Raw genomic sequence first — 21,785 nt, forward strand, 5'->3', positions numbered from 1 at the left:
GTTTTTATTAGGGCTCAGATCCCTAAGATGCTTCCAGTGATGTGATGCTGTGCTGTTGGTCATTATTTTCTATGTTGCCTTATCTCTCATGAGGTTGGCATCATCGTTCCCATTTTAAAATGAGGAGGTGCAGAGAGGAGAAAGGACTGGACCCCAGCTACACAGTGCAGGTCATCATGCCAGACCCAGGTCCTGATTCAGAATCTGGCTTCTCACCACGGGTGGGCTGTGTCCCCTAACGTGAGTCTCAACTGTGCACTTGTTGAGGAGGAGGAAGAAGAGGAGATGTGGTCCTGTTGGGGACTGGTTTGCACTTGCTGGTGGTCACACGAGATCACATGAGGATGTGCTGAAAGGTTACACACACGGGAGCTGTCTGCTTTGTCTTACTTCTTTGCCTCCAGGTCTGACTGCTAACCTGGCCCAAGGCTGACTCTGGGACCTCTCTCTCTCTTTCCAGCCCTTCCCTGGTTGTCCAGAGGATCTCAGATCACCAAGATTTTGAGAAGTGTGTGGGAGGACCAGAAGGGATGAGGGAGACCTTGGTTAAGCTCTGACTCAGCCTGACTCAGAGTCAAATGCACTTTGTTTTCCGTCTGCAGTATTTCCCCAAGTCCGACTTCGTGTTTCACATGTTAATAAAATAAAAGTCCTCTGTGTCCACTTTCCGTGGATCATTAAGCTGCCTTTGGTCCAGTCACCCCTGAGCGTCTGTATTAGGTTCTTATTGCTGCTGTAACAAATGACCACACGGTTGGTGGTGGTTTAAGACAGCACAGATTTATTATCTTGCCATTCTGAAGGTAAGGAGCCCAAGCTGGTGTCACGGGCTCAAGTCAGGTTCCCAGATATTCCTTCTGGAGTCTGAAGAGCAGGATGCCTTCTTTTCCCAGCTTCTGGAGGCTGTCTGCAGTCCTTGGCTCTGCCTCTCCTCCATCTCCAAAGCCGGTAGCCTTTCTTTGTCAGGTGATGGTGCTGGGGTCTGCTCTCCTGCCTGCTCTGAGAAGGATCCTTGTGATAACATTGGGCCCGTCCAGATGGTGCAGGATAATCGCCCCATCTCCAGCCCCTTACCTGATCCTTACCTCTGAGATCCTTTCCGCCACCTGAGGTTTCATTTTCACATGTTCTAGGGTTTAGGACATGAATATCTCTAGGGAGCCTGTTATTCTGCTGGCCCCACACTGTCTTGTTCTTCTTTTTTTTTTGCTTTTTATTTTGTACTGGGGTACAGCTGATTAACAATGTTGTGGTAGTTTCAGGTGAACAGCCAAGGGACTCGGCCATCCATATATGTCTATCTGTTCTCCCCTAAACTCCCCTCCCATCCAGGCTGCCACATGACACTGAGCAGAGAGTTCCCTGTGTTATATAATCGGCCCTGTTGGCTATCCATTTAAAATATAGCCGTGTGAAGGGACTCGGCCATCCGTGTATGTGTATCTGTCCTCCCCTAAACTCCCCTCCCATCCAGGCTGCCACATGACGCTGAGCAGAGCTCCCTGTGCTATATAATAGGCCCTGTTGGCTATCCATTTAAAATGTAGTCGTGTGTCCATGGTCATCCCGACTCCCTAACGGCCCCTTCCCCTTGGCCACCATAAGTTTGTTTTCTGAGTCTATGAGTCTGTTTCTGTTTTGTAAGTTCATTTGCATCATTTCCTTTTAGATTCCACATATAAGGGATGTCATATGCTATTTCTCTTCTGACTTAATACACTGCCTTTTATAAGGATATAAGCTTTAGCATTTTTGCCTTCATAGGAGAAAAAAAAACCAAAAACCCAAGACCCAAGCATTCAAGGAAGTGGTTCTGAGTCACGTGAGCCAAGTGACAAGTGCAGATCTCCTGACTGTCCAACCAAGTGTCCATGCCATTCTGGGAGTTATATTATTGAAAATGAAATTGAATTTTCAATAATGTCAGCCACTGCAAAGGAGTGAAAATAGTTTAACACTTGAAATTCCTCCAGAATAGATTGAATTCCAAAAAGAACAAAAGATGCCATGATGGAGTTTTCAAATTGCTCCTGAAATTCTGTCCTTTGGCTTGGTTCGTCTTTCCTTGTGAGGAAGATTGCAACTTGCAGGGAGGGCGGGTTGTGGTTTTTATGGGGTGCACTTAATATCAGGGCTGCAAGGAAACTCACTAGGTCTCCCCGTGACCTTTGCCAAGTGTTGCCTAAGCATTTAATGAATTGAAATGAAAATTAATTTTTCTCAGTTTTGATGTCAATTACCTGGCACAGTTACACCTTCCATCTATATTACATATTTCCATTTGTTGTTCTTTAATTAAAGCCACCGTGATAAAGGTGGGAGTTTTAATTGATGTGGGGGCATTCTCATATTAATTTTAATTTAACCATGATATAAGGATGTTTTTTCTCCCTAAATTAGTTTCCATTGAAGAATAGCCCAGAAGGAATCCTTAGTTTCATTTTAAAGCCTAAATTTAACCTTCAGTAGTTTGTTTGTGTTCATTGCCACATTTTAAGTCTTTATAGAAGCAGCGTCAGCTTAACCCAAAGACAAGGTGGTGGTTCTCGTGCCTTGGAGGGTTTTAAAAGATGACTGTAAGAAAATGCATCATTTTAGATGATGAACAAGCAATAACAAAGAAGATTAAGAACTAAGTTTAATTATCCTCTGGGCAAGAAAGAACAAGCTCATTTGATTTTGCCTAAAAAAGTGCAGTCTGTTTGAGTTTCAGAAAACAACTGTCTAAGCTGCCTTTTCTGTAGAATGTTCTAGAAATTCAGGATTTGGTAACCATTGCCAGTCTCTGTGGGCACTAGCGGTAAAGAAACCGTCTGCCAAGGCAGGAGACAAAAGAGACACAGGTTTATTTGAGCCCTGGGTCAGGAAGATTCCCTGGAGGAAGGCATGGCATTATTCTTGCCTGGAGAATCCTATGGACGGAGGAGCCTGGCAGGCTATGGTCCATAGCATCGCAAAGCGTTGGACACAGCGGAAGCGACTGAGTGCTCACACGCAGGCCACTGTCTGCGCTGACTCTGGCCGCTGTCTCTGTCGCACCTGCGTGCTCCTCTGTGCTGGCCCAGCGTGGAGAGGCCGAGGCTCAAGGGACTGTGCCGTCAGCCACCTGGGCAGGCTGCCATTCCTGCCCGTGGCCATCTGGGGAACCGCCCACCACCTCAAGTGATAGACAAGCCGCCCTGGTTACAGAGCGGTGCTCTCTAACCTGCACTGACGAGGCGTTGATTCGGGGAGCTGGCACAGCATAGCCGCATCCAAGAGATGCTTCAGTTCTGCGATGTGTCCCGTGAGATCTGTCTGGTTCTTGTATAATTTGTTAAGACAGCCTGTCATCAGGACAGAATTCCTCTTCCTCCTTCCTTAGGGCCCCAGTGAGCAGCAGATAAACGCTGACGCTGGGAGGGCCCAGGAGAGCACACAGATCCGACGGAGACCAGGGGCCGAGTCAGCGGACAGGTGGACAGCCGCAGTGTCCGGAGGAGGGAAGGAGCTCGGCGAATGCAGAAGGCAGAGAAGGAGAGGGGTGGGGGAGAAGGGGAGGAGACGGGGCTGGGGAGGGCGGCAGGGACGAGGCCACGCGAGGTCAGAGGCCACAGCAAGGAGCTAGGATTTTGTTCTGGCTGTGAAGGGGAGCCGGTGGGGGCGCTTACACCTACGAGAGATGTGATTTCAGCTGAGTTTTTAGGACCAGTCGTTGTGCTGGGTGGAGAGCAGACACACAGTGGCTGTGGGAGACCAGTTAGAGGCCTTCTGTTCCCATCTCACTGCCCTGGCCCCTCGGGGGCAGGCCTGATGCTGATAGCACTAGGTCTGACTCTAGCCTGCTCAACGTCCGGTAGGTTAGAGGCCTGATGCCCGGCTTCTCTGGTGGCTTAGATGATAAAGAACCCACGTGCCAATGCAGCAAATGTGGGTTCAGTCCCTGGGTTGGGAAGATCCCCTGGAGGAGGAAATGGCAACCTACTCCAGTGTTCTTGCCTGGAGCATCCCATGGACAGAGGAACCTGATGATGGGCTACAGTTGATGGGGTCGCAAAGAACTGGATGCAACAGCACCACTGGGACTACAGCTAGCCTCCCGGGGGACTAGTCTGCTTCCGAGAGCACGTCCTGATCAGTCACTCCCCTGTGCTAACGCTTAGGTGAAACTGACAGCATTCACTGTAAACCAGCTGTGCTTCAGATGAACAAATAAGCAAATGATTTTTGTCCAGCTCCAAATTTAGTTACTGCTTCTGATAAAATCTTAGATAGGTAGTCTTTGTATGACTTTCAGTTTTTGTTTTTTTTTTAATTCTAGAATTTTATAGTCTCTTAATTAAAGCACGCAGGTACTTCCTGGAATATGTGTCAGATTTAATCAGTTAAATAAATAGTGACATTTCAAGGATGTGACCAGCTTTTTCATTTGTCCTTTATGGGGATATACAAGTGGGGATTTATATACCTGGCTTCACTTCTGACGTGAAGGAGACTGAGCATCTGGCCCTCTGCCTTAATGTTTTAGGACAAAAGAGATTGAGAAAAGCAACCATTGTTCTTCAGTTATTTTTCACTTTCTAGATTATTTATTATTTTCAAATAAAAATGTGAAAAAATGATTTAAGCCACTTTATCCACTCGGCCAAAGGAATGATATTACTCATCTTGACTCTCTGTCACCTGAAATATTAAGTGTGTATTAGATTCTCTGCAAATTCTGATTCAATAAATGAAAAGAAATGCATTAAGTTTTAAAATCTCTGCTCTGAAAAGCATATTGAACTGCTGCTATTCTGTTCACTAGTGAAGGAAGCTTGAGTTGAAAGCAAAGACTGGAGACGGACGCCCCTCTCAGGCTTGGGGCGTTCGGACGGAAGGCTGTGCGCGCTCTCTGACCTGTGTCTGTGCTTCCAGGGGGTTTGAAGTGCCCAGTGTGCAGCTTCGTCTACGGCACCAAATGGGAGTTCAACAGGCACCTGAAGAACAAGCACGGCCTGAAGCTGGTGGAGAGCGAAGGAGACCCCAAGTGGGAGGTACATTTGAAAGCTTGGTCTTGATCGTGACTTTGCTCAGCACAGACAACAAACCAGGCAAGCCCAGTGCCGTTCCTCGGAGCAGTGGGTTTTCTGGTGGGAAACTGGGACATCTTTTCGAACCCCGTCTCTCATCTGATGGGGGTATACTGGGTGAAGTCCGGGCCATGGTTGTGACTTCTTACACTGAGTTGTGTTTAGACTGGTTTGTGAATGAATGTCTGCATCGGGCTCATTGATATTTTTACTTCTGTTATCTTGAATCCACAGTTTCAGAAACTGCATCTGAAAGAAAAATGCACGACAGGGTATATATTGTTGGTCCCCACCCAGAGAGCAGAGAAGGGCCCTGCTTGCTTGATTTTAGGTCTTCGTCTCCCTCAGCTGAAGGCAGCTGCTCCTCCCTGTCACCTTTGTTTTCCAATCAGATGTTGGAACCAGCTCCTGGCTGAGTTCTGTAAAAGCCAGTAGCTGTTTTTTGTAAGCCAGTAGCTGTTTCTCTTTCAGGTACCAGGGGTCACTACCAAATTACAGTTTACCTGAGATGGAGTTTCTCAAACTCAGTGCTGCTGAAATTATGATCTGGACAATTCTTTGTTGTAGAGGGCTGCACTCCGCATTTTAGAATGTTTAGTAGCACCCTTGACCTCTGCCCACGAGGATCCACTAGCACAGCCATTTGTGAAAACCAGAGAGAAAGCACAGACGTTGCCAGTGTTCCCCAGGAGTCAAAATGACCCTCAGCTGAGAACCACTTTCTGAGACATTTCTGTCATATCAGAGTATCCAGTGGGTTTATTCCAGTTAAGAGTAAGGGCTCAGAAACAAATCCAACAACCGTGTGGGGGTTATTCCAGAAAGCAAGGGAAAGGGTTGTCCAGGGGGAGGGAATGTGTTAATCTGTTAACATAACCCATCATGGTATCAGAACTAGAGGGAAAACTGAAATGATCATCTTCATAGATGCAGAAAAGGCATTTGACAAAATTCCACATCCACTGATTAAAAACAGTCAATAAAGCAGAATTTGATGCGTCTGTCTTTAAGATGAAAAACATATGTGTTTCCGCTCAAAAGCCAGCATCTTAAGTTTCTCACTAGATTTGGGAACAAGATGAGAATGCCCTAGGGGGTCTGGTCTTTTAACATCATGGGAGGCCTCAGCTGCTATGTTGGACAAGGTAGGGTAAATAGAGGCAGAAGAATCAGAGAAGAAGAAATATCTCTGTAGATACAGGATTATGTTTTTGAAAATCTTAACAATGAATGAAAATCTACTACATATGATAAGCAGAAGATTAAAACATCAATATACAATAATCAATGGCTTTTATAGAGAGAGAACTTAGAACAAAAGAACAGAGATTTAAATGTGAAAACAGAGATATTTTACAAATACCAGAAGAAAACATAAGTGAATCTATTTGTAACCTGAGAGTGTGGAGAACTTCCTAACTATAACTTAAAATCCAGATTCAATTAGGAAAAAGATTGAAAACAAATTAGCCACATGAAAAACATTTTTAAAATTTTATGTAAAAGAACTCATAGAGGGGCAAAATGACAAAAAAAACTATTTTCAGTCGTATCATAGAAAAAAGGTGACTATCTTAATGTTGTAAAAGGCTTCTTCTAGAAATACTGATGAAAAAGATCAACAGCCTAATATGCAAGAGATAAGAAAGGTATGAAGAAAAAGAAATGCAAATGACCTTGACTCTCTGAAAGCGTGATCAGCCTCACATGTAATAAATGTAATTAAAACTAGACAGAGACAGAATTTCTTACCTATTCGACTGGCAAGAATCCACAAGTTAGACATCATCTCTGCTGGAGAGGCTGAGTAAATAGGCATTCTCATACATTGCTGGTGGGAGTGCAAAACAGTGTGACCTTTATGAAGGGGAATCTAGCAATATCTACTGAAATTACATATGCGCTTCTTTTTCCATTAACTAAACAATCCCACCATTAGAAAACTGTCCCAAGGCTATACTCACAAAAATGAGGAACGGTGTCTACACAAGGCTGTTTATTACAACTCTATTAATGTAGTATGTGAAGATTGTGTGTGTGTGTGCACACCAATAGATTTATGCAGAAATAATTCCAGATATATGTGTATACATGGTTAGTATACATGCATGTATTTCTTAGCTTTTTGTGCTTAGAGAGCCTAGAAACAGTGACCCCAACTGGCAATGAGCGTGCCTAGTCTCCAGGTCTTGGTTTCTAACAGGATTCTCCAAGAAGAGGACCAGGGTCCCCTGGAAAAAGTGGTTGACTTCAGGGCAGAGGCAGAAATTACGTAAGGTGATCCTGGAGCATTTTGTAGTTTTAGAAAGTAACAACCATGTGCTCCACAAAAGTAAAACAGAAACATGTCAAAATGACACAGGAGACAACCCAGAGAGCTCCTAGCCTTTCCCTTCTCCAGGGGATCTTCCCAAACCAGGGATCAAACCCAGGTCTCCCGCATTGCAGGTGGATTCTTTACCAGCTGAGCCACTAGGGAAGCCCAAGAATACTGGGGGGGGGGTATCCTATCCGTTCTCCAGCAGGTCTTCCTGACCCAGGAATCTAACCAAGGTCTCCTGCGTTGCAGGCAGATTCTTTACCAGCTGAGCTAACAGGGAATCCACTAGAGAATTCCTAACGGCTCCAAACTGGAACAATTTGAGTAACAAAGTAAATCATGATAGTATTGAACTAAAAAATCACTCAAAACATAGAGTAAATATCTCTGCATCCATACTGATAAATGATTGAACAAATAGTGGAGAAGGAACAGTTCTTACCTACAGAAGAATTCTGATTAATCTAGAAAGAATGAGGGAAATAGAAAGTTACCATTCGAACACCATAGTAATAATTACAGTAGCTAAGATCTATTGATGAATGCCAGAATTAGTCAACAGAAGTTTTGAGGAGAAATAGAGTATTGATGTAACCTCAAAATATCTCCCCCTAAATAATTATGAGTTATGAAGGGAAAAGTAGTAACATCACAGTTCAGACACCTGGCTGACACCACCTTAGCCACGCGACCAAGGTCAGAATTCTTGATAGTAGGACAGAGTGACATCAGGTACCCCACGATGTGATGTGATCAGAAAGTCCGTCACCTCATGGTGCTCTTCCAACAGTCCTTGGCCCCTACCTAATCACAAGAAACCATCAGATGTATCCAAACAGTGCAATGATGTTGACGGTCAGATACCTGACCGGCTCTTCTCAGAAGTGTCTGGAGGACTGTTGGAAGTTGGAGGAGACTCTGGAGACAGGAGCACTCCATGCACGGTGGAATTGTGGATTAAATCCTGGAACAGTAAAAGGACCCCAGTGGAATCTGGTCAGAGCTTGTAGTTTGGTTATTGGTACTGATCCACTGTTCATTTCTTGGTTTTAATCATTCTACCATGGTTATGTCAGATGTCAACAGGAGGGGAAGGGTGTGTGGGAACCCTGTGTTATATCTGGGACTCTTTTGTAAATGCGAAATTATTTCAAAATCAAATAGTTATAAAAAGGGGGAGGGGCTCAAAGGGAGAAAATGCAGAGACATAATGAGATGGAGGGGTTAGAAGAGAACCTAAACTTGTCTTAGCAGACCCACTGTGCAGATTTGACTCTGGTTTTATATAACAATAAAAACAAAATCGAACTTTAAAAAAGCAAGCCCTGAAAAGTGAGAGGAGAATGAAATCAAGGATCTAAATGGTATGTCAAAGCAATGGCAGAACTACATAGAGAAGAATTATTTTAAGAGATTTTAAGATAGAAATTGGATTGTTCCTCCCCAGTGGATTAGAACCTAAGGGTGAAAGGAACTGGCAAAAAAACATACCGTTCTCCAGTTATTCCACCAGCAGTGGTTGATAGTATTACTCTAAGGCTGTTGTTAGTATTTGCAGACTGGAGTGAAGCACATCAAATGTGTTTAAATCCATGAGTTTATAATAATCCTGGGAGAAAACTCCTTAGTTTCCTTTGCAGAGTAATAGTGAATCAACTCTATTTTGGTAAATAAAATCCTTATTTTGGTAAGGCTCAGAGTCGAACAATTATTCTACCTCATCTAAACAAACCACATCTCAGAATAACTGAATGTTGGAGGAGAGAGATTTCTTTGTGTAGAAGTGTTCCAGCCAACCAGTGAAGATTTACGTGACCTCTGTTTTACAACCCTCCACTGGCATCATGGGTCTAGCGATGGCCGTCAGCCTCCTGCCAACACAGCAGACGCTCAGAGACGCTCCATCACGGAGTGTCTCCTGATGAAAGTACACAGTTTACCGTGGAGTCCTGCTGCTGTAAAGGGAACTGGTTGCCTGATTAAGCTTCCGCGTCTGACTGTCAGTGTACGGGGAATACAGTGTGGGCGGGGAACACACTCAGTGATCCCCAGGTGGTGCAGACGGCAGAGGCTGTCGGAAACTGACGGCAAGTGACCACTTTTCACAGTGAAATGATAAGCAGAGGAGAAAGTCAGAGTGGAAGGAGAGCCTATAAATGCCAGTCTTATGAGACTTTTATCAGACGGTTCTAATATATGGATTTCAGTAACTTAAGTATGACTTGTAGGATTAAGTTGTGAAAAAATGAATCGGGGAAATTAGAACACCACTGAGGTATGTGAAGACATTCAGGAATCACTGTTAAGTGTTCTGAGTGTGACGGTGGTGTTGTAGTTCTGGTTTGAAAGAGTTTTATCTTTTAGAGGTGCCTTCTGAAATATTTAAATTGATATGACATCTGCATTTGCTTCAAAATCAAAGGGCAGTTGTGTGGACTGTGGTGGGGGCATCGGCAAAACAGGACTGGCCATGAGGTGATGACTGTTGAAGTGGTGATGTGAGCATGGAGGTTCGCTTCTCCGTCTTGTGTATGTTTGACACTTTCTCTAAGAAAATTTAAGGAATGTGGACTTTGACAGACTTCTTGTGATTTCCTGGCTCTTCCTGTAAACAGTTTGACCTTGATCCATTGTTTATTGAACCTCTGTGACCTCTGTGTTCTGATGTCTACAGTGAGACTCCTGCCACTCAAGAGGTCAAAAGGATTGGGATACAGGATGTATGAAATGCCAGGGTTACTGTCTAGTCCCTGGCAGGTCCGTGGTAAACAGCCACCGCGGTTAGGGGCGGCGGCGATGGTGTCAGCAACATCACCATCGCATGCCCATCTACGGAAACCCTCAGTCCTCTGGTGCTTCGAGTCCACACTTGCAGGGCTTTGCTGTCTGTTAAGAGATAGACCCGTAATGCCAGTTCCTGATGTAAACAGCATCTCTTCTGGCCAGCTGGTGCTTCTGTTCATGCAGTCATGCCCCTCTCCGCTGAAGACCTGGCTTCTTACAGATCTCGACACCTTCAGCAGAGCTGTGACTCTACACATACAGTTGACACAAAGTCACACTCTAGACTCCAGAAGTGCGACAGTTGAGCAGCCAAGAAGCTGGCCAGGGGTGGCCCCCGAGTGGTGACAGGCTGCCTGTTCTAGCAGTCAGGCTATCGCCAGGCTCCCTGGAGTGCCTGTAAAGCACCCCTTCCCACAGCTGGTTATTACAGAGAGTACCCCAAAGCGGGGGAGCCGTACCACACCCTTCCTGTTCATCACAGGCTGAGATCCAGTCCACGTTGGCCAAAATGTTGCCTAATGGTACTTATAAGGAACCATGCTTCTTTCTGTGCCTTTATGCATTCATCAGATACTCATTGGGTGTCTACTAAACGTCAGGCTGGGAATGAACTAAATGAACTTGACCACTTGGCTATAAAAGAATAATCACATTCTATTCTGAGCCTTTGTGAATAGCTGATAAGTGCTTACAGAGTGTGATAACTTTGGCTCCTATAAATTGTGTGTAAAATCTTCTTTTTGTTCTTCTGTTTTGGTGACATTCATGCTTGCCTGCCTTCCAGTGCCAGGAAGAGGTGATTATGAATATCTAGTTCTTGTGAAATGTCCACCTGTCTTCTCCTCATTGGTGTGAGATTTCTGTAAATGTCCCTTTGGCATCTCCTTCTCTCGTGGGGTCCTGATTCTGCACAGGTGTATCTTCTCTGGTCAGTTGCATTTGTCATATCCATCCTGTAAAAATAAAATGAGCCGCAGGCTGCACGAGTAGCTGAGATCTGCTGAGATCTTGCTGTGTGCCGGGACCCGTGCTCTAAGCTGGCCAGATGTTGTGTGGTGACCGGTCCTCTCCTCCCGTCCACGGCCAGCATGGCCGTGCATCCCTCGTGACCTCATGGCAGGGGGCCCCGGGCACAGGGGGTCAGAGCAGTGTTGGTGGCAGTGGGCCGAGCAGAGCACACAGGAGAGTCTCTCTGTGCGCGTCTCATCTCTCATTGTGAACAACATCCTCTGTTCCCTGTGGCAAGAACGCGTCGCGGGAAGCTTTCCTCCGAAGCTGGTTTTTAAAGTCTCGGCACGTGGCACAGAGAAGTTTCCTCTTTGGGAAATGGGTTTTTATCGGAGTGCTGGTGTCTCAGGGGTGCCAGGCAAATGAGCTGCTGCAGACACATTGCTGGTGTGTGCTTGTTTTGTCTGAATCCCTTATTCCGGGGCTTCTGGGGACCTTCTAGGGGATCTTCTAGGCAGTCCCATCGATGATTTTGTGTTTTCGTTTAGCCAGCAACAGAAACTCCCGAGGAGCCCTCCACCCAGTACCTGCACATCGCAGAAGCCGAAGAGGACGTTCAGGGCACACAGGCAGCCGTGGCCGCCCTCCAGGACCTGAGATACACCTCGGAGAGCGGTGAGAGTGCCCCCGGCCTCCCGACACCTTAGAGCTGGTCTTTGACAGGCTGAATGAATGAATGAACTTGTGAACGAGTGATGTCCGTCAGTTGATCTCCTTCAGCTGCATTGTGCCCTCAGGAGTGGTCTAGTTGTCAGGCTTGGAGGTAGAGATCTCTTGCAGAGTGTTCTAGAACAGAGCTGCAAGTGAAGTGGTGCCGCTAAATGGTGTTGCCGGATGTCCACGCGTATCATCACGTCTCTCCCTTCCAGGTGCTAACCAGGCCCAACCCTGCTTAGCTTCCGAGATCAGACGAGATCGGGCGCGTTCATGGTGGTATGGCCGTAGACTCATCACGGCTCTGAGCAGAGTGTGGAAAGACAGGTCTTATAGTCCTCACTTCACAAGAGGCAGGAGACTTCCTCCTTGTAAATGGTTGGCTGAGGGTCACCCACTACTTAGGTGTTGGAGCTGGTCTTGGAATCTAGGTCTCCTAACTTCTTGTTGGAGCACCATCCCTGCTTCAGGCTCCCTTGGAGTCGTCTGTTCCGGGGCGCTTGTTCCAGGGTCTACAGGAGGCAGACAGGGGATGTGGCTGAGACCGAGGGCCAGTCTGCCGGCCTTCCTAATGGCCCCTTACGGATCTGTGGGCCCAGGACTGTCTGCTGCCCAGTTCTTCTGAAAAGCCCCAAATCAGGATCTTCATGTCAGATGTCATCATTGTCCAATGTTAGATCAATTTAAAAAACAAATCACTGAGCCAGCCTACTGGCACTTGGGACATTGGGCTGAGAACATTTTTTCTTAATGCTCTTTAAAAAACAGGAACAGAAGACAAGTTAATATAGGGTGCCGCAGTGCTCTGTGTATGGGGGGAGCAGAGGTCAGGCAGGCGGGATGAGAGGAAGCGCGCGGTGAAGTCAGACGGTGACAGGAGATGGGAGCTCACCCTTTCACCGAGCTCTTATTCCCTCAGCCCCAGGTGGTAAGAAGGGTGCACAGAACAGTCCTGTGGGCCGCTCTCTTTGGAGAAGACCCGAGGCCGGCGCTGTGCTCACTGCCCGATGCACTGGGCTGACTCGGGAGGGAGCCGCAGCCTGTGAGAGTGGCAGGCCCTGCGGACAGGGTGTCCGGGTCCCCTTGTCAGCGCGGTCCCCAGAGCTGACGCCGCGTCTGCCCGCGTTTCCTTCCCTCACGTGCAGTGACTTCAGCGAGTGCTCACGCCCGGCCAGGCCAGCCGGGGCCCCCCACACACACCCTCCCTCGCTCCCACGCTCCCTCTCTCCTTTGACAGGTTCTCCACGTGTCCTCCTGGCTGTTAGGAAATGACGCAGGCGCTGCAGCTGGGCCTCAGCTCTGGGTCCTGGCTTGCCTACACCGCGTCTCTGGCCACCTCGGAGCTGTGCCCGCCTGGGCCAGACTCTACATGTCTGAGCATGAACTGAGTCTGCTCCTCTCCCTCCCAGTACTTCTCTTTGCAACGGCATCTTCATCCTCAGGGTTCAGGCTGTGTGTCACCTCCCGGGAGCCCACCTGACTGTCCTGCAGAGCTCCTAGTTGCCCCCCTGATATGGAACTGACCAGGGGCTGGAAACAGTGGCTTACCGTCTATCTCGGTCACCTGCGAGCCCCGGAAGGAGAAGCGGGCAGGCAGCATTAGGCCTTTGTGTTCCCACGGGGAACTGTGTTCCTGGCTGAATCTTGGGGCTTGATAAATGGTCATTAACAAAGGAAACGGATGAAGAATTAGAATCTTAACTTCCGTGCATTTTTTTAAGGGTCAGTGTTTTGTTTAGTGTTTGGCTGTTTAGGATGGTTGGCTGCAAGGCACGCCCCCCCGCCCCAGGAGTGTGTGTGTGTCTGTGTGTGAGTTGTGTGCAGGGGACGCTAGGCCTGTGCCTGGTGAGCAGATGCCCATGTCATTGCTTCAGTCGTATGCCATGTCCTACCCTCCGTGTAGAACATAGTGAATGCCCTTCTCTCATCTCTTAATGATTCACGTTGGAACAAGGCCCGCAGAAAGCTGTCCAGGAGGATGTAGACACTGGAGGAGACTTCATACTATTATGCTAACCTGGAGACCAGGCAGTAATTTCCCTCCTGGTGAATTAACGATCGGGGTCAGAGTGGCGTGTTCAGGAGAGTCGCAGATGGCCAAGCATATGGCGAGAGCAGGCAGGGTGCCCTCAGTAAGTAGCTGTCCTGATGATGTCGATTCCAGGCTTCTGAGATGAGTAAAAGAGAACCTGAGCTGCCATTGGTTTAGAAGTCTGATGGACCACCAACTTGATGACTGGGATGTCCTCACGTGTCCTGCCCGTATCCCGTGTAACTGGCTCACGCTCACTGGCCGCCTGCCACCGTGCTGGAGGGAAACCAGCCCTGCGGTGTGCTTCCCTGGAGTTCCGTTCTAAGAGGCAGCCCTGTGTCCACAAGTTTGGATTCAGGACATCCAGGCTTGAGCCCTAGCCTTGTGATGTAGCCGATTCGATGGCCCAAGGCAGGTCTCTTCGATTTTTTGCAGTGAAGCAACTAATCTATAAAGTGGGGATATACCATCACAGTGTCATCCCTCACAGGTTGTGTGGAGTTTGGAGACGTTCTTACAGGGAGTGTGTCGTGAGCTGTGACGTACCACACACTTTGTTTCTGTGGTCACAGTGAGCGCTTAATGAGACCGCGTGCATCCTTGGAGAAGGCACCACCCAACTGTGGCCTATAGGAAGGGCTGCTTCTGCATTCAGTGACCTTCACCGCCCTTGGACGTAACTGTCTCCTGTTTGCTTCTTCCCGCTCAGGTGACCGACTTGACCCTACGGCCGTCAACATCCTCCAACAGATCATTGAGCTGGGCAGCGAGACCCACGATGCAGCCGCTGTTGCCTCGGTGGTCGCCATGGCGCCAGGCACCGTGACGGTCGTGAAGCAGGTAGGACCCGCCCCTTGTCCTTAAATACGCCTCCTCACACTGCCACGCAGCCTCTGCCCCTTGCCCGCTTTGGTTTTCAGGGCTTTGACCTACCCGACGGGGAGTTTGGAGTGAAACTGATCTAGTCTCATACATTCTCTTATTCTTTTTTTTTTCTTAAGTTATTTATTCATTCATTTTTGGCTGTGCTGGGTCTTCGTTGCTGTGGCTGGGCTTTCTCTAGTTGCACCGAGCAGGGGCTGCTCTCTAGTTTTGGTGTGAGGGCTTCTCACTGCGGTGGATTCTCTTGTTGCGGAGCACAGGCTTTGGAGCACACAGGCTCAGTCATTGGAACTCGCGGGCTTAGTTGCCCCGCGGCACCTGGGATCTTCCTGGACCAGGGGTTAAACCCCTGTCCCCTGCACTGGCAGGCTGATCCTGAACCCCTGGACCACTAGGGAGGTCCTGTTCTCTTCCTCTTGTTATGGGATTGATTGTATCTGCAAGAGCTCCATATGTCCGGGCCGTGATCCTGAGGAAGGTGCATCACCCCTTCCAGAATGAAGTGCCGGAAACTTCATTCCTTTCCTTTCAATGAAAGGAATCCCTGAGTGAAACGAGCGTGGTGTGGACGGGTCTGGACACATCTGTGGTCAAAAGCAGCCTCAGTGCCTAAGGCACGAGTCAGTGGAGCATGGAGGCCGTGGGGACCGCCAGAGGAGCCAGGAGGGCTTCCAGGGGCCTGGCCTTTTAAATACTAAACATCACTTGATAGAATCAGCACAGAGGATGGCTGAACTGAACCGATGGGAAGAGGATGGCCACTCTGTGAGTAAAAGTTACTCCATTTATTGGAGTTGTTATACCGTCTGGCTCATTTCCTCTCCTCCTAACCTCAGAGGAGGCTTCACCATCTGTTAGGGTGCGGTGTGCGTCATGATCAAGTCATCCTGTTTGTCTGTCCGTACCTCTCTCTCTACTGCCTCCAGCTTCACCGTACAAGACTTGTAAGCTGGCTTACGAAAATGCTTAAGAAAACCAACACAGCAAGCACGTCAGAAAAAGGGCCGACCCAGGGTGTGCCGTTTAGAATTGAAGTTCAAGTTCGTGGAGAAAGTTGAATGGCAGACCGTAGCATTTTGCACGGTTATCCATTGTTTCAGCGATTCACGCAGGAAGTGTTAGTAAGTGGCTGTAGTGTTCTCATTGCTGGCTCTCCAGGAGAGAAGCGACGTCTGCCATCAAAGTGGTTACCCTGGTGGGAAAAAGATAAGTAAGACAGGTTGTCAAACTGTGGACAAGGGCAGTGGAGAAAAGAAAAATCAGAAAGGGGGAGGGACGGAGGCTGAGGAAGTGGGGGCTGGGGGCTGTTTCATAAAGGGTTGCTGGGGCAGGGCACTGACGTTTGTCCCGAGACCTGGGAGAGGTGGGCTTCACTAGAACGATCCAAATTCTGCTGTCCCTGTGGTGCCAAGTGTGATGATAACAAGAAGGAAGCGTGAAACAGGTAACAGCAGAAGGGTAAGGTTTTCTCGGCAAATAACAAATAATTTCTTAATGCGGCTGTCCTCTCCCTGCGCGATGTGTTGTGACTTGCCTCCGATGACTCGGTGGGCTTCCCAGGGCTGCCCCCCGACTGCCCCCCACCCCCACCCTGAGGTGCGTCCAGGGCCAGGCCACAGCGCAGGCAGGGAGTTCAGGCTAGGGAGCTCCCAGCGGAATTAGTGCATGCGGGTTCAGCTCTGGATTTCCGGCTCCTCAGACAAGACTTAGTGCATCTAGATGATCGTTTGGATACTCCACATGTTTGTACTCCTCCGTTAGGATGCTCTTTCTCAGTGAGACCCTGGGCAGAGGTCAGACGGGACAGGAGGAGTTTGTTATTTCAGGCTGCAGGGGCCGCATGTTCTGCATTGTTGGGAGCCGATTCATAACGACTCTGGGCCAAACGCTCTCTCAGCTTTTCTTTGTATTTGTTAGATTGCGTCCTCAGTATGCCCCGTAATCTCTTCTGAAAGTCCTTGTCTGTATCAGGGCTTGTGGAGTCCCTAGCTAGACCCAGCCACTTTGGGAAGGGCATCAGGGGACCTTTGGCTGTTTCGGGCATGCTAGATCCTTTGCAGAACTTCAGGGAGGCGCCACCGCTGTGTCTCAAGACTTCCTTCTAGGAACAGGATGGATCTGCTGCTCCCTGGAGACATGATTTATTGCACGTCGCAGGCGGAGCGGTGATACGCGAGGTTGCGAGTGGAGGAGATGGCTTAGCTATGTACCGAGGCGTTAGGGTGACAGCGTGACGAGGGATAAGGCAGATAAGTCTCCGGTGCAGCCCTGTAAAAAGGGATAATGTGTTCGCAGTGGTGGAAAACAGGGGCACCCTTCAGTCTTCGGTTTATTCAAAGCAGGGCTCAGAGGGGTGTCACTGTTTAATGCGGGCCTGAGTCACTGCACTTGGAAATGTTCCCTGAGGCTGTGAGTCCTGTCCGCCTGGCTGACCTGGCGCATCAGGGGTTAACTGGGGGCATCCCTGGTGGCTCAGCTGGTAAAGAATCTGCCTGTAATGCATGATACCTGGGTTTGATCCCTGGGTTGGGAAGATCCCCTGGAGAAGGGAGTGGCTACCCTCTCCAGTGTTCTTGCCTGGAGAATTCCGTAGACAGAGGAACCTGGTGGAGATGTGAGTCGTGTTTGCCTGGCTGGCACCTGGAGCTCTAAGGCTATTGATAAATGATGGATGGGAAAATGGATGGATGGACAGATGGGCAGGGAGGCCTCAGATGGCCCCTGCAATGCCTATGGGGTTGCACTGTGTCAGGCTCCCCTAGCTAAAGGAATGACCTCTCTATTCAGTTGTCTTATTTAAGCTTAAATTTAGCTGTTTTTTTTAAAATTTATTTATTTGGCCATTCCAGTTCCTTATTTGCGTTAATACAGGATCTTTAGTTGCAGCTTGCAGGCAGGATCTAGTTTCTTGACCAGAGATCAAACCCGGGCCCCCTGCTTTGGGTGTGTGGTGTCTTAGCCATTGGACCACTAGGGATGTCCCAATACATCTGTTTTTATTACAGAAATCAGTTTCTTTGTCTTTTTTTCTTTTAACTAAATTCTGGTTTAGGATTTTCCAGTAGAGAAATCACATCTGTTTACCAAGTGTGCGTAGGCCCCTCAGATATGGACTCTGGGGCACCTGCTGGGAATCAGTGATGTTCCCCTCACCCTGGATTTAGGATTGACTCGTTTGATCTCCTTGCTGTCTAAGATACTCTCAATAATGGTCCATGTAGTCAAAGCTTTGCTTTTCCCAGAGTCATGTACAGATGTGAGAGCTGGACCATAAAGAAGGCTGAGCAGCTAAGAATTGATGCTTTCAAACTGTAGTGCTAGAGAAGACTCTTGAGAGTACCTTGGATAGCAAGTCAATTCCAAAGGAAATCACCCCTGAATATTCATTGGAAGGACTGATGCTGAAGCTGAAGCTCTAATACTTTGGCCACCTGATGCGAAGAACTGACTCATTGGAAAAGACCCTGATGCTGGGAAAGATTGAAGGCAGGAGGAGAAGGGGACGACAGAGGATGAAATGGTTGGATGGCATCACCGCCTCAACGGACATGAGTTTAAGCAAGCTCCAGGAGATAGTAAAGGACAGGGAAGCCTGGCGTGCTGCAGTCCATGGGGTCACAGTATCTTATGGCCTCGTGATAATCCAGGGTCTTTCTGAGATAACTTGGGTGCTGTCTGCTGCGGAGGTTACCCCTACACAGTAGGCGGCTGAGCTGGGCACCCCTTGGCCCAATTGAGGTGCCACACAATATTAACCTTCACGTGTTCATGTGGTACATTTCAAAGTATGAGGGCCTCTTTGTCAGCAGAAAGTCTTTGTTAATCCAGGCTACTGTTTACTGAGATACTACGTTGTCGTAGAGACGATTTTGAGTCACAGACTTCAGTGTGAGGTGGCAGCCTTGGGAAGCACACACACCTTGGGACACCCTTGTTTCTAATCACAGGTGACATTTCCCCTCCAGGTTCAAGAATGAGAGCCACCTTGCAGGTCCTTGAAAGAGGCATGACTGAGGAGGGGCGACCCTCAGGAGTCCGCCACTTTCATCCGCAGGTCAAGAGCGAGCAGGTGGTCCTCCTTGTTCCTCCCCCGTGGAGTGAGGGGCTCGGTAGGGACTGTGGTTAGCAGGCCCTCAGGACAGGCCTGTGTCTCTGCCGCTGCTCCTGCGTCTCTGCAGCGCTTCCTAGAATCGCCACTCTCCTGCTTTTGTTCCCTCCTACGTGCTGGAGGCTCAGGCCCGCTCCCTCCAGACGGGGGGCAGGCCCTCACCCACTTCCCCGTGTAGACCCTCAGCCTGGCAGGCCCGGAATGATGCTGCCGCCATCCTGTTCAAAATCCCAAGTGTTCTTCTCACTTGCTTTTAGTGCTGATTAAAAATATAAACAAAAATCAAACCCCAAAGCAGAAGTTCCAGCTTTGTCAAAAGCACCCCGCCTCTCGAGGGCCCAGCAGGCAGCCCGAGAGGCAGTTTCCGTAGCCACTCTCGCTGGAGGAGGCACGTTGGTTGGCAGCCAACCTGGAATTGCTGTCTGTTACTTGTGGTTCGTTATTTCGGTGAGGAAATGCTGTGCACTCCTGTGGCCGTCCATGTACATCAGTCGCCTGTTTTCAGGGAAACTGGGGCCCAGGCTGTCCTGTTTTTCGTGTAAGGCTCTGAGTCACGTGGTCCCCGGAACCTCTTTCACTCTCTCCGTCTGTATGGGGGCATCTGGTGGGGAGAAGCCACTCTTCAGAGGGGACTCCTCAAGTGCAGCCTCTGAGTGGGGGGGCCTTGCTGCTGTGCCCCATCCTTCAGGGGAGCCCAGGATGGGCCTCCTGACCCGCCGGGGGCAGATATTGAGCATCCTCATAAGATTTGTGGCAAAACAATGGTGGGAGGGACTTGGAAGGTGATTTGTGTGAGGGAACAAAAGCTATGTTCATTGCTACTTAAAAACAGTCACTCCATTCCCTGAATTTGGTCTCTTAACTCTCAGTGAGAGACCTGATGGAAGAATCACACGTCTGCATGAGATGCTCTTGTAAACCGTGGAAATCACAGGAGATACTGGCCGCCCGCGTTGCCGTAAAGGGAGACTGAGTTGAGGTCTCCCCCTCGTCCTGCACGCAGACGGTGCTGGGTGGAGCCACCCTGTTCTGTTATTCCTTTTAGCTCCAATAATCTGGGAGTTAATGAGCGTCCTTTCCTCGTTCCTGCAGAGGCTCTGTTGGAATCACACCATAAACAGACCTCTCCCCGACTCCCCCAAACACATGCAAATAACAGGAGAGCCACCCCTTCTTTTCTCTCCACTCACATCTCTCCTCAGAACCTGCTCTGTCTTCAGATCACTTGCTTGTGAGCACAGGAAATTTTTATGCTTTTCCTCATCGCCAAACCCTGGCACCTTCAGTTGACTGTTCTGCTTCCCCGATACAGTGGCTTTACCACCACTGTGGTTCGTCTAAGGATTCTTTCCTGGAAGAGGGAGACTGTGTATGGTGTCAAAAGAACTGATGGTAGCTTCAGCCTTCCTCCTCTGGAAGTACTGCCAGTGTTGCTGTGTGTCCTCGCCGTGTGGTGGGAATGTCCCACACCCTCCCACGTGCGTTGACTCTGCAGGGTAGTGGCAGTCACGATGGATTTGTGCCTTGGAAGGCCCACGCCGGGGAGCCACCTGCCTTTCACAGGCGGTCAGATTCAATGCAGACTGCAGAACTGAGGTCATCAGCATCCCCTGTGCTTGCTGACCATCGGCTGATCTAATTCTGGATTCTCTGTTAGTGTTAGAAGCGATGCCTGCCATCCAGAGAGACGTCTACCTTTTATCTTCTGATTCCCAGTTCTTTTGATTGTTATATAAATGGGGAAGTCTCACCGACTCCTTTCTCTGTTTCTCCCTCTTATAGCCCTTCCCATGAGAGCCAGTTTTCACAGGCGTGTTTTGATTGGTGAGGTCTGGCTCCTGCCTAAAGAACTTTGTGGCACAATTTATTTGATCCTGGGGCTCTGCCAACTTGAATTACATCAAGCATCTAATTACACACACAGGTAGCCTCTTCAAATATTTGCCCACTTCACATTGCTTGTGGAGTGCCTGCTGCCGAGCTGAGTGGTGACCTTCAGCATATAGATCCAGACAGTTCACTCGGGGGCTTGGCTACGGGTTACCCTCCTGGTCACGTCATGCCAGCTGCTGTCCTTGCTGAGCCTGCCTCAGCCATTTCAATCTTTGTCTTAAATACAACTTCCCTCAGTGATTTCCACTTCTGGTGTGATGTCTGAGGCTGATATTCACGACTGCTTCCTTTCACAGCTCTTTTATGGCCTGCTGAGCCCTCCTATTCCGTGGCAGTGACTGAAAATTCCATCTCTTTGTGAAATTTTAAAAGTAAAAGTAAGTTCTAGTATATATCCATGATCATACGGGAAATTGTCTGAAAAAACAGAGAATAAAAGCTTTTCCCTACCCCATCCTGACACTCCTTTTCACATAAGACGTTGTTCGCTGCCCTGAAGGTGTCAGTCATTGAACCCTGCTTCTGTTACCCTTTTCCCTAAGACCCAATTTCCCCTTGTGCCTCAGAAGCTGCAGCTCGGTTGGTGCAGTTTGCAGAATCCCACTTTATTTGAGTGTTAATACTCTTGTGTTTGAGGCTTCCCTGGCGGCTCAGTGGTAAACCCTCCCGACGATGCAGGAGACGCGGGTATGATCCCTGGGTTGGGAAGATCCCTTGGAGAAGAAAATGGCAACTCACTTCCGTATTCTTGCCTGGGAAATCCCATAGACAGAGGAGCGTGGTGGGCTACAGTCCGTGGGGTTGGGTCGCAAAGAGTCGGACATGACTTAGCAACTAAACAACAACAGCCCGACTCTCGTGTTTGTTACTGTTTGCTCGGGTGCCCGTTTCCTGATCCACGTCCTTGGCCAGGGCAGCTGGGGTTTAGTTGCCTCCTCCCGTCCCTGCAGCGTCCCCTTGCTGGCTGACATCTCTAGGTCTGCTGCAGATTTGGGGCAAAGGCAGGGCTGTGATAGGAGGACCCAGAGCTGCAATCACCATCGGAAGGGGGTC

General features: G+C 48.8%; 1 protein-coding gene across 2 annotated transcripts in view; it reads left to right on the forward strand.

Annotated features, from left to right (window-relative positions):
* ZFAT (zinc finger and AT-hook domain containing) overlaps nucleotides 1-21,785 on the forward strand; it is a 141,568-nt gene that overhangs the window by 108,865 nt on the left and 10,918 nt on the right. For both annotated transcript variants that reach the window (XM_043879305.1, XM_043879307.1), the window contains 3 exons: nucleotides 4,897-5,015; nucleotides 11,652-11,778; nucleotides 14,559-14,689. In XM_043879305.1, the coding sequence (XP_043735240.1) occupies nucleotides 4,897-5,015; nucleotides 11,652-11,778; nucleotides 14,559-14,689 (377 nt within the window). The remainder of the gene's footprint in view (nucleotides 1-4,896; nucleotides 5,016-11,651; nucleotides 11,779-14,558; nucleotides 14,690-21,785) is intronic.

Source organism: Cervus elaphus, chromosome 21 (assembly GCF_910594005.1).
Source record: "Cervus elaphus chromosome 21, mCerEla1.1, whole genome shotgun sequence".
Taxonomy (NCBI): Eukaryota; Metazoa; Chordata; class Mammalia; order Artiodactyla; family Cervidae; genus Cervus; species Cervus elaphus.